The following is an 11,292-nucleotide window of genomic DNA, read 5'->3' on the forward strand; positions in this document are numbered from 1 at the left end:
AATATTTTACAGAAACCTTGCTTTGTTGCCTCTTCGCGTTTTGGCATTTACTGTTTTGTTGCGAAATATTATAAACATACTACACTTGCTGAAAATGGTGAAAATTTAAGCGCCCACCCTCAAGGTCCAAAAATTTAATAAGCGCTCAGGGCGGTTAATAGAATAAATACGGTTATCTGAATAGCCTAAAAAGTGTTTTGATTGTATTTAGGAGGAAACTGTCGTTGGGTGCCCCCCCGGGGGGGGGATACTTCCTTATAAGAGGCTTATGGGGATGTGCCGCCGGATGGGGTCGCATTTTCACTACTGGAGTGACTATAGTGTGGTAGCATTTTCAATAGAGTTACTAGAATGGGGTCGCACATTTTCTGATTTTTGGGGTAAGACAGTTCTTCATATTCACGGTTAGCAAACGTACCAGATTTAGACGAGCAAGACTGCAAAGCCGTCCGAGTATTTACAATGGATTTTAGTAAAGCATTTGACTGTGTCAATCATGAACTCCTGTCATCTAAGCTTAGGCAGTTGCCATTGAATCCCCTTATTGTGAACTGGTATTTAAGCTTTCTCGAGAAACGCCAGCAGCGAGTAGTTTATAACGGTTTTGAGGGACAGTGGCGTGAGGTCAATAGGGGTACGACACAAGGTAGTGTCAGTGGGCCATATCTTTTTAACGTGTTTATTAATGACTTGGAGATCAATCTAGAAGGTCGCCCAGCCTTGTTTAAATATGCTGATGATTCTACAATTATCGTCCCTTTTTGGGGAAACGGCCAGTGTCGCACTGACTTGGTGGATCAGTTTCTTAGCTGGTCCAGCCGCAATCGCATGACATGCAATCCAACAAAATGCAAGGAGATTATTTTCCGTAAGAAAGGTTTCAGCCAGGACATCGCGCCAGTTAGTAATATACCGCAGTGCGCAGAGTTATCCATATTAGGTGTTACTTTCCAACAAAATTGTAAATACAGTAGTCACGTGCGCGCGAAGGTAATTAAGGCGAACAAGTCATTATTCGTATTAGGATCTTTACGTAAGGAAGGAATGTCCCAGGAGGAAGTAGATCACCTTTTTAACGCAATAGTTTTACCAAATTTTTCTTACGCTCTGCCGGTTTATGGTGCCTCAGATTCGGACCTTTCTGTAATACAGAATTTTTTAGACCGGTGTATGAAAAGAAAGTTTATGTCCAAGAATGTAAATATCAGGGATTTGCTAGAGAAGGCGGACAAGACACTCTACAAAAAAAGATCGAATGACCCCGAATGTCCGTTCTTCCAGTTTTTACCTAAGGAAAAGAACATGAGGTACAATCTTAGAAATACGTCAGTCTCTGTCCCTAGAATCTACACTGACAGGTTTAAGAACGTTTTTAGTAACAGAATAATTTTTAGATATGATATGTAAATAGTTTTTTGAGTTTATATTGTAACTTAGGATATGTGATTTTATCTTAAGAAATAAAGATTATTATTATTATTATTATTATTATTATTAGAATGTTTGTAATGTAGGTGAAAAGTAATGTGTTCTTCATTCAATAAGGGTAGATACATAAATAGAAAGTGACTAAATTGGAATCGCGAAAATTACACATTTGCCCAAAAGTGACTGAGATGGGGTCTATAATTGGCCACAGAATCGACTATAATGGGGTAGGGGCTATAAGAGGCCAGCGACACATACCCAGCAAAAATTAACTCAAGTCCCCCCCCCGGGGGTACCCCTGGCAAACTTACGCAGACGACGGCACAAGCGAGAAGCTTAACAATAACGATGTTTGAATAAATTTCCCGCCACATTTCACCTTCCTCTAAATAGATCCGTGTGTAAAACTGGACCAGAACACAGTAAGTGATCATCGCAACAAAAGACGCAAGTAATAACGCGGTCACTTTTGTCACACCAGAAGAACACCAGGGGTGCTTACCATTTGACAGAAAAATCCGGTTGGGGTGTCGAAAGCATAATGGTAAGCGATTTACCAGTTTACCGTAGAAATGCCACATCCGTTAGGGTTTGAATTCAAAAAAAGGGCAAATTTGTGTAGCGTGAGTCTGGAACCGAGAAGGAACAAGAAATTGGTTAATGGTAAGCAACATTCCGTTTGGTTCGTACCAACCGGAATGAAGGGACTACCTCAAAACGTACTCCTCAATTTTCCGTTGGAATTTCCGAAAAGTGACCTTACCATTTACCTTCCATCCGGAATTTCCGACATTTTCTGTCAAATGGTAAGCACCGCAGGAGCCGATTAGTAATTTGCGATTCTCACTCTGAAAAAACTGGCACTAGTTCCAAGAGGCAGTGCGAGCGCTAAAAAAGCAAGAAGGAGACAAAATGGCGGAATACAAGGGAGCCGCAAAAGAAGGAGCCAGGGCTATGGCCCTAATGAAAAAGAGAGAGAAAATGAAGGCTGATATTGAAGCTGCCAAAAACAAGATATCCGAGGTAAGATTCTGTGAGATTAATTTTGAGATTGTTTCATCAACTTTGACATTCACAGAAACTTTCGTGAATTGTTCGTTCCAAGCTACAATTTGATGTATTTTTCTTACATTGTACTAGTTTCTTTTGAATAACTGAATGTTGTGTCTCATTCTAAAAGTTCCCCTTATTTTAGTGCTAGTTTCGCAATCAACCTACAAAAATAACGTCTTTTGGAATTTAATTTCTTTTAGAAACACAAAATTGCCGACATCAGCAACAAGTTTTCGTCGCACTATGATGTGGTTGAACAACAGCTTAAATCAAGCACTATTGGTAAGCCTATCTTCCGTTAACAGCTGTGCGTAAATATTTTGGTTTAATAATTCTACCATCAGTTAAAATTTGCCTTTGCTTGATTTTTGTTTTTGTTTTTATGAATGATAATTAAAGTTTACTATAACTATGTGAAAGATTTCCTCACAGCCCCACATATGCTCTATGCATGCAGCAATCTCTTACTATTTCACATAACAGTTGGTGTGAATAAAGTCAGAACATGTTTGCATAATAAATGTGCGGGGCTTTATGGAAATCTTACCTTACTAGATAGCTGGCAATCTGAAACTCACGTCCAATTTTAACAAAATATCTCATTTTATTCTTCAAAGAACATAAGTTATTTGTTTAGAAATCTCAAGCGATTTCAAACGTTGCCTTGAGTTTGAAGTAGCTTGGGCATATAGTGAAATCTCAGTGTTTTCTAAACATGTTTTGACACCCTGAGTCAGCTCTCAAGGAATATCCACAAAAATTGTTATAAAATCCTTTCCAAAGCATCTGATGTTTGTTCAAAAATGCCAAGCACTTCTGGATAAAGAATTATTATTGTAGTGGACAGATTCTCTGAGCTTGAGCAAATTCTTTAAAATCTCTAATCAAGGACTCAGTCGAATCAAGGACTCAAGATGACTGGCAGTCAGAAATTCTTACCATTTTTCCACAAATACCTTCCTTGGCATTACCTGAGCATGACAGTACTCTTATTGAAAACTCTCAGTAGATTCCAATAAAAGTTTTCCATGCGAGACTAATGGAAATTCTGACTACTGGGTATCTAGTAGTCTGAAAACTATGCCATTGTTGCTTGTTAAGTGTTAGGTAGCCTGCAATCATGCCCTCCCAATGTCTGTATTATGTTTTTTTTAAGGGAAGGATGGTAGAAAACATATATATTTATCAGATAACATGTTAAAAAAAGCCAGAGTCTGGAAGTATTTCTGATTGGTCCAGACACAATATGTTTTACACACTTTTGTTCTTATTTGCTGAAGATTAGGTTTGACATCCCATGGGATTGTTTGGTACTTATGAATGAAATGTATCTGATTCTGTAGTTAGCTTAAGTTTTGTTTTCTTGATTTTGTGGCCAATAATGATATTAAAATGAAACTCCAGCTGAGAAATACTCCTTCACAGGAATAAGCTGGTGCTTAAGTTTTTCACAGAACAATTTTTGAACATAGCCATTGGATTGATTTCCCTGGGTACAAAAATATTTGCTAGCAGACATTTTTTGCACCTTGATGACAGGTGTTCGATTTTTTCAAGCACGAGGGTGTCCTTTTTGTTCCTCTTTTAAAATTTCGTCACATATATGTGCAGTCATGTTTATACGTTTCAGCTTGAAAACTTTTCCCTATCAACAACCTCAAAGATACAAAAATGGGCCCTTAGAGTTTAAATAAAGTCACCACTCATTTAGTAGACAGTTATGTGAGACAGACAGCTCTCTAAGATGGCCATCTCACGGAGAGAGAGCTCACTTGATAAATTTGACAAGGAGTCCGGACAAATTTTTTTGTCCAGGTTGAAGTGTGCCAAACTTGAGGCACCTTTGTGGGACGTGATGCAATTGGACAAGCTTCGAACTTTGCAGGCTTAGCAACTTGATTTATTGTTGTTATTATTAGGTCTTGTTACCCTGGATGAAATGAAAGCCAAGCGAGAAGACTTAGTCAGGGAACATGAAAAGCAGTTAGCTGCAAAGCTGAAAAGTGAAGAACTAGAGGGGTATGAAATCAATTTCCTTTTGTTTCATGTTATCATATGTCATAGTTAGCACAACTCGTAAGACTGATTTATATAGTTAGTGGGCCTCTGGTCTTCTCCATGGCATGATTGTGCCTTTTTTCACTCTAAAAACTAAGGATGCTTTCCATTGTCAGAACTGACCGGCCAGACCGTCCCTGTCATATTGAGAATTTCACTTTAAATCAAAACTATCCAGCCAGATCAGTCAAATGGTAAATAGTATACACCAAGGAGATGGTTTTTCTGCAAAAACCCTTTGAAAAAAGCCGATTTCATTTGCAAGCTGACTGGTCCGGCAATGGTCCAACCGGCCAGTTCTAACAAATGGAAAGTGTCCTAAGACTTGCTCCGAGATATGAAAAATTAACATACTAACTGTGTTGTCTTGGTCTGCTCTTCAAGCAATGGATCCTTCTTTTATATTTGGATTGTGCACTTTGTGAGCAAGGGCTCGAGGATGAGTGAATTTTGAATTAAACTCTGAGTTGCTAATCTGGAGCAACATTTTGAGATGTGCATTATAATGGAATACCAGAATTTTTGTTTATAATATAGGCTTTTTTGTTTTACCTAAGCCTTCTTTTCCCATGAAAAAAGAATTCCCTATGTTCCTCAAAGTTATTCTTTGAATACAGAGAGGAGAGATTACAGAGTCAATGAGTCTTTGTAAACTCTGGCAAATTTGCCTGAAGTATTACAGTCTCTCCATTGAGTTGTGTCCTGTGTTCACCTAAACTTGCACAAAGTAGTTTCCATTAGTCAGAAAAGAGAAAGAAATCTAGCTTTTTTAAAAAATTATTTGGTGTTAATCATTTAGGTCTAGATGATAAGGGTTGTTCATCTGTGCCTTATTTCGTTTTTGTGTATTTTATAAAGGGAAAGTAAGAAAAAGAAGCAGAAGAAAATCAAAGCAAAGACTTCATCTGCATTATCATTTAACCTTGACGATGAGGAGGTCGATGAGGATTCTGAACCTGGTAATCTTTCTCTCTTAAAAGTTACCCTTTAATCCTGAACATTGAAATTTAAATTGTCAATTTTTGGCACTATATGTTTCATAGTAGTATAGAAGAAGTGGAAAAAGTTAATGGTATCAAATAAATTATATATCTGATGTCATCATATTCTCAATTCTTTTGACTTCTCTGTCTTGGCTTAAAAAGTTACTTTAAACCTCAATCTGCCCCGTAGCAAGTCGTGTTGGGTAGTGTTGTACCTGGTAACAACAAAATGGATAGTTCTCTTATACATTACTTATCACATCAAAGTTAATGAACCATATGTTAGTTCTTTTGTACGTATTACCCCTAAATTTAATCAAGAAGTTAATGCTTTTAGTCAAGTGCTAACAGAGTTGTTGCTTATATTCGCATACAGATTAGAACTCCAGATTGATCTCTATACATTTCCCTCAAGAATTAGTTGCACAAATTGGACTAAAGATCAAAACATTTTTCCCCAGCTGATCATTTTAGTAATTCTCATGAACTTTTTGCCTTCATTATGATACATATGGATATTATTAGGAGAAAATTGACATTACTCACTCTTGGGACTTAAAAGGGTTAACAGCCCAAGGTGATTTCACAATAAATTACCATCACCCTGTCTTTAACAATGTATTTCAAAATGCTTCCTTCCTTATGTAATGGTGGTAATGGTAATGGTGATGTTAACATTAATTTTTTTCTTTTTCTGGCAGTTGTCCCTTTAAAGAAGAAGAAGCCAGGAAAAAATCCAGATGTAGATACATCATTTTTGCCTGATAGAGACAGAGAGGTAATGATGACAAGTGAGAGTGTGAAATACTTTAAAAGGTTATGTTTTCTTTTAAGTTCTGAAAAGCGCACACATAAAAAAGATAGTCTCTAGGTCAAGCACGGGAAACATAAGCAGCCAGATGATATATTTACTTTTGAGATTGTAAATTTATATAAAAGATGTGTGCCCTTGTAATTTTATCAAAAGGAATCTAAAATGATAAGTGGTGCGTAATGGCTTTGACAAACATAACCTTGCAGCCTCACTACAAATGTAACTCTAGTTACCTTGAAGTGGCTGTCCTGTGCCCATCTACAACTCTGTCTTACATAGGGGTATTAATCCTGTACACATGTGTAATTCTGCCTTGGCCATCCTGTACTCTGCTTTGCATTGAGATAGTCCTCCTGTGCACTTGTTAAACTCTACCTACCAGTGGTGGGTATTCTGTATTCTGTGGCTCACAACTGTGTAATTTTGCTGACACAGAAGTGGTCTTCCTGTGCCTATGTCTGTGCCTTCTTCCTTACAGGGAAATGGGTATCCAGTGGCATATGGAGAAGAGGCCGTTTGGTATGGTTATATTTCAACATAGTTTATGGATTTTATGGTTCTTTTTGAGACAGGAGATGGAAAGAAAAGAGCGAGAACATATACGACAAGAATGGGTTGAGAAGCAGGAGAAAATTAAAAGTAAGCACTGTTATATAGTTACGTCACCCAGATATCATCAAAACTGTCCGACCTGGCAGAAAATTCTAGTACCAAATTTTTTAAGTATTGTTACTCTGGTCGTAGTCAACGTTAATTATTTCAGTTAATCAGGTACATATAATTTGTTGCGTTTTTGTAGGTGAAGATGTTGAAATTACATACAGTTATTGGGATGGATCAGGACACAGAAGAACACTAAAGGTAAAAAAGACATCACTGATTAACAACTCTGAATTATTTTGAAGTAGTTTCGTTTTTATTTTGTTACTCAATAGAACCTAGAGCACTATCAAGAGCAAATCATGTAGTCTGCGTGCAAGTTCTCCATTTGGGGAATAGTTAGCCTGTTCCAGGCTTAGAGATTGTCGGGTCCGTTGAGAAAGTGCGAAGACGAAAATGAAACGGGAGGAAACTGGGGAGAGGAGGCGCCAACTTTTCGCTAGACTACGAGTAGTCCCCTATTTTTCCTCAGGGATAGTAGAGCGAGCGAAACGCAAGCGCCGCGCGTGAAAATTGCCCCACGTGAGAAAAGGCGACACGCGGCGGGGAGAGAGAAAAATCCCCTCCGCGTGTCGCCTTTTCTCGCGTGGGGTGATTTTCACGCGCGCTCGCGTTCCGCTCGCTCTATTATCCCTGAGGGAAAATGGGGGACTACTCCTAGTCTAACTTTTCGCGTGCCTTTTACTTTCGCGTCTTCTCCACTATCTGAGAGCCTGGAACAAGCTAGGAAATAGTGAACTTATGCAATAGGACAGCAGAGGGCCGGGGGAGGGTGGTACCCCTGGGAATTCTTGGTGGGGGTGTGCCGCCCGATTCTCCAAATCCTGACCCTGTTTCAGACCAAAAAATGTAATTCGCACACCCGTTTTCAGACCAGACCTCTAAAATCCATACCCGTTTTCAGACCTGGCCTTTAGGCAGAAATTATGTTAGATTAGAGTGCAAACAAAAAAAATATTCAAATTCGTTTCAAATTCGCATATTTCTCTTTCTTTCTTACTCATTTGGAATTGAAACGATAAATACGTTCATACACTCCCGCAGTTCCCTCGAAAGCCATACCCGATTCCAGACCAAAATGGGCAAAGTGTATACCTGTTGTCAGACCAAAACGGCGCAAAGACCCTACCCGATGGCGCGGCACATACCTATATAGCTTATATAAGAGAGTCCCCCCTCCCCCGGGAGCAGAGGAGAGGGTAAACCCTGTGTGACAACCGTGAAAGTTTAATTTTGTTTGGAAAAATTTTCTACCAAACTTAAACTGATCTGTTTGTAAAAGACCAAAACACAGTAATGTTAAACAAACACACAATCATCAAGTCACGTTTGTTACACACAAACATTTTGCCGTTCTCTTCTTCCGTGCAAAAGTACTGCTAAAGAGGTTTCATTTAAATGGTCATACTATAGGATTTCATTCACAGTTTCAAAATTTAGAATAAAACAAGACTCGGAGCCAAACGGTTGAATGTACAAAATAACTGATTTTCATTTCTTAAGCGAATGTTGTGAACATCATGAAATGAAGATGTTAGATAATATTTCTGCTATTTCTTATCGTCAGATGAAAAAAGGCAATACAATTTCACAGTTCCTTCAAAAATGCATCGAGCAACTTAGGAAAGACTTCACTGAATTCAGGTAAGCACTTTTGCCAACTTAAGCTATCATTTGCAATTATAAAGATTACAAATTTTTTCGCTTTTTTTTTTCCTCGTGTAGAGCTATCACTACAGAAAACTTGATGTATGTAAAAGAGGATCTCATAATTCCCCAAGTGAGTAATTAGCCTTTTAAAAAAATGAAAAACTGAACTAGATGTACCTAAAAAAAACAGTTTTATTAAATTTTTGGGTGCGATACCCGAAGAAATCAAGGTCGAGGCTGATAACACTCACCGAGACGTTGATTATTTCGGATATCACAAAAACTGAATAATTTGAATTTTATTATACATTGTTTTAAAGAAAATAAGGATACACACAACATCGCATCATTGCCCTTGGAAATGATGCATTGCGCGCGCAACCTACAGATAAGACACTAATCTGCGAGTAGATAACTAATTAATTTGTAGGTTGCGCCGTTTTCCGAAATTAACTGTGGGATCTTAGCCAGTGAGAAGGCAGAAAGTGAGTACAATTAATGTCTTCATTCTATTTTGTACAATCCTAATTCGATGATTGTTACATATTTAGTCGCTCAATTATAACGATTAAATTGGTAAAAACAGAACAAAGTCATGCTAATTTTCGTTCGCGTTTTTTTCTGATCTTGCAGCATTACACTTTCTATGACTTCATTATCAACAAGGCTCGTGGCAAAAGTGGGCCGCTCTTCAGTTTCGATGTTCATGAGGATGTCAGAATGATAAGTGATGCTTCCGTGGAAAAAGATGAGGTCGGTAAAACTGCTGTTACACCCCAAAGCACAATGATTATTTACTTTGGTCAGTTGAACTAGTCAAAGCTCCAATAGTCACCTTTCCGGAAATAGTAGCCGGTTGCTTTCGTAAAAATGGCAATCCTCGCCATGTTCTTCTGTAAGCGTAAACATCTGAAGCACAGTGCGTCGTTTTCTTTCGTCGCGATAGACCAATGCCGATATATTAAAATTCATACAGTGGAACCCCGTTAATACGGTCACCAATGGGCGAAAAAAAATTGTCGCGTTTTAACGAGGTAACCGTATTAACGAGGATCTTTTTTTTTTTTTTGAGAAGAAAATTTGTGGCGGTTTTTGCCAGGCGGCCAAAAAAAGTGGCCGTAATAACGAGGTGACCGTAGTACCGAGGTGGCCGTAAGGCGGGGTTTCACTGTACTTGGCTGTGAGGCTTGAAAGAAATCATCAAAATCAAAAGAAATCATCTTGAGGCTCAAAAATGAATGATACATTTCTTTTGTTTGGAGCCAAGTATGAATTTTAATATATCGAAAATGGTCTATTTACCCGTATGCTGGCTGTAGCCTCCGTGTTTATGGAGAAAACCTGTCCCGGGCGAGCCAACTTTTCCTACATTTCCTTACAAAACTTGACGAACAGTTTACAAGAGAAACAAAAAGTTGTCTCGGTTAGGAGAATGACTCACCCAGCCGAAGCGCCCTAGTAGACGGGCCATGCTTTCTCGCTACTGACTCGGGCAAAGGGCTCATCTTTATTCTGATATAAAGGTGCGCCAAAGGTGACCCTCTTTCCCGGGACAACTTTTTTCCATAGAAACAGGGCCTTAGTTCCGTGCCTATTGCTTGCTCTTTTCTTGCAATCCAAGTCTTATTATACCAAATACTAACATCGGGCGAATCGACGTCATTACGGGCGAAAAGGCTTCGGGCGAATCGACTTTTGGGCGGATCGACCTGATACCACACCAACTTGGCGTCTTCATACTAAGCACAAGCCTTTCAATAACGTTGTTTCAGTATCTCACGTGTCAAATACCGCAGAGGCCAGACTCTTACACATAACTTCTCTATCATCTGTCATAATTCTTGACTGTTTATGCGGTGTGTAAATGAAAATGAGCCGTCAAGTCCTCTATGAACTCATCTTTCTGTGAAATGAAATTACTCCCACGAGTCTCCTAAAGGAAACAGGTCGTTTCGATACAAGTCGTATCAAGACGAACTCAAGCAGTGAAATTGCGCAAAAATGTCTTTCACTTAGTACAATAATTTGCGCGTGAACAAGAAAAACATTTTGGCTGAATGTTCTTTGTTCTTTAAGTCAAGTACGTGGAACTATTTACAACTCGACTGATTAAACTTGTATCGAAATGGCTTTTTATCGAAACGAACTGTAACCCTCCTGCCCCCCTGACGCTCAGTGGTAGTGGTAGACTAGTAACCAGAAGCTCACAGGTTCGATTTCTGTTGGGAGTACTTGGAATTTTTCTTCCGAGTCGCCTGTGTCACTGACTGACAAAAACATCTTTCTCATGGAAAATTTGTGTTATCGCTAATCTGTTCGCTGTTCTTCTTGCAGTCACATGCGGGGAAGGTGGTTCTGCGTTCTTGGTACGAGAGGAATAAACATATTTTCCCCGCTAGCCGGTGGGAGCCTTATGATCCTGAGAAAACATGGGCAAAATATACGGTAATTATAAATAATTATTGGATGGGGTTTTTGTGATTTCCGGAATAATCAAGGTAGAGGTAACTGTTATCAGGCGAACCGAAGGCCGAGCCTGATAACACTTACCTAGACCTTGATTATTTAGGATATCACAAAAACCTCATCCAATAATTGTTTTATTATACATTGTTTTGAAGAAAATGACTACAAACACACCGTCGC

The 11,292-nt window shown here is 38.8% G+C and overlaps 1 protein-coding gene across 2 annotated transcripts in view; it reads left to right on the plus strand.

Annotated features, from left to right (window-relative positions):
* The first annotated feature begins 2,313 nt into the window (after positions 1-2,313).
* Positions 2,314-11,292, plus strand: part of LOC140922721 (protein FAM50A-like) — a 10,566-nt gene continuing 1,587 nt past the window's right edge. The window contains exons 1-11 of one of the 2 annotated variants that reach the window (XM_073372737.1): positions 2,314-2,451; positions 2,682-2,763; positions 4,401-4,500; positions 5,398-5,498; positions 6,224-6,300; positions 6,909-6,975; positions 7,136-7,197; positions 8,564-8,640; positions 8,722-8,776; positions 9,280-9,399; positions 10,981-11,091. In XM_073372737.1, the coding sequence (XP_073228838.1) occupies positions 2,341-2,451; positions 2,682-2,763; positions 4,401-4,500; positions 5,398-5,498; positions 6,224-6,300; positions 6,909-6,975; positions 7,136-7,197; positions 8,564-8,640; positions 8,722-8,776; positions 9,280-9,399; positions 10,981-11,091 (963 nt within the window). In that variant the 5' untranslated portion in view covers positions 2,314-2,340. The remainder of the gene's footprint in view (positions 2,452-2,681; positions 2,764-4,400; positions 4,501-5,397; positions 5,499-6,223; positions 6,301-6,908; positions 6,976-7,135; positions 7,198-8,563; positions 8,641-8,721; positions 8,777-9,279; positions 9,400-10,980; positions 11,092-11,292) is intronic. The other variant, XM_073372738.1, reaches the window with a different exon arrangement.

The sequence above is a fragment of the Porites lutea genome, chromosome 13, assembly GCF_958299795.1.
Source record: "Porites lutea chromosome 13, jaPorLute2.1, whole genome shotgun sequence".
NCBI classification, from domain to species: Eukaryota; Metazoa; Cnidaria; class Anthozoa; order Scleractinia; family Poritidae; genus Porites; species Porites lutea.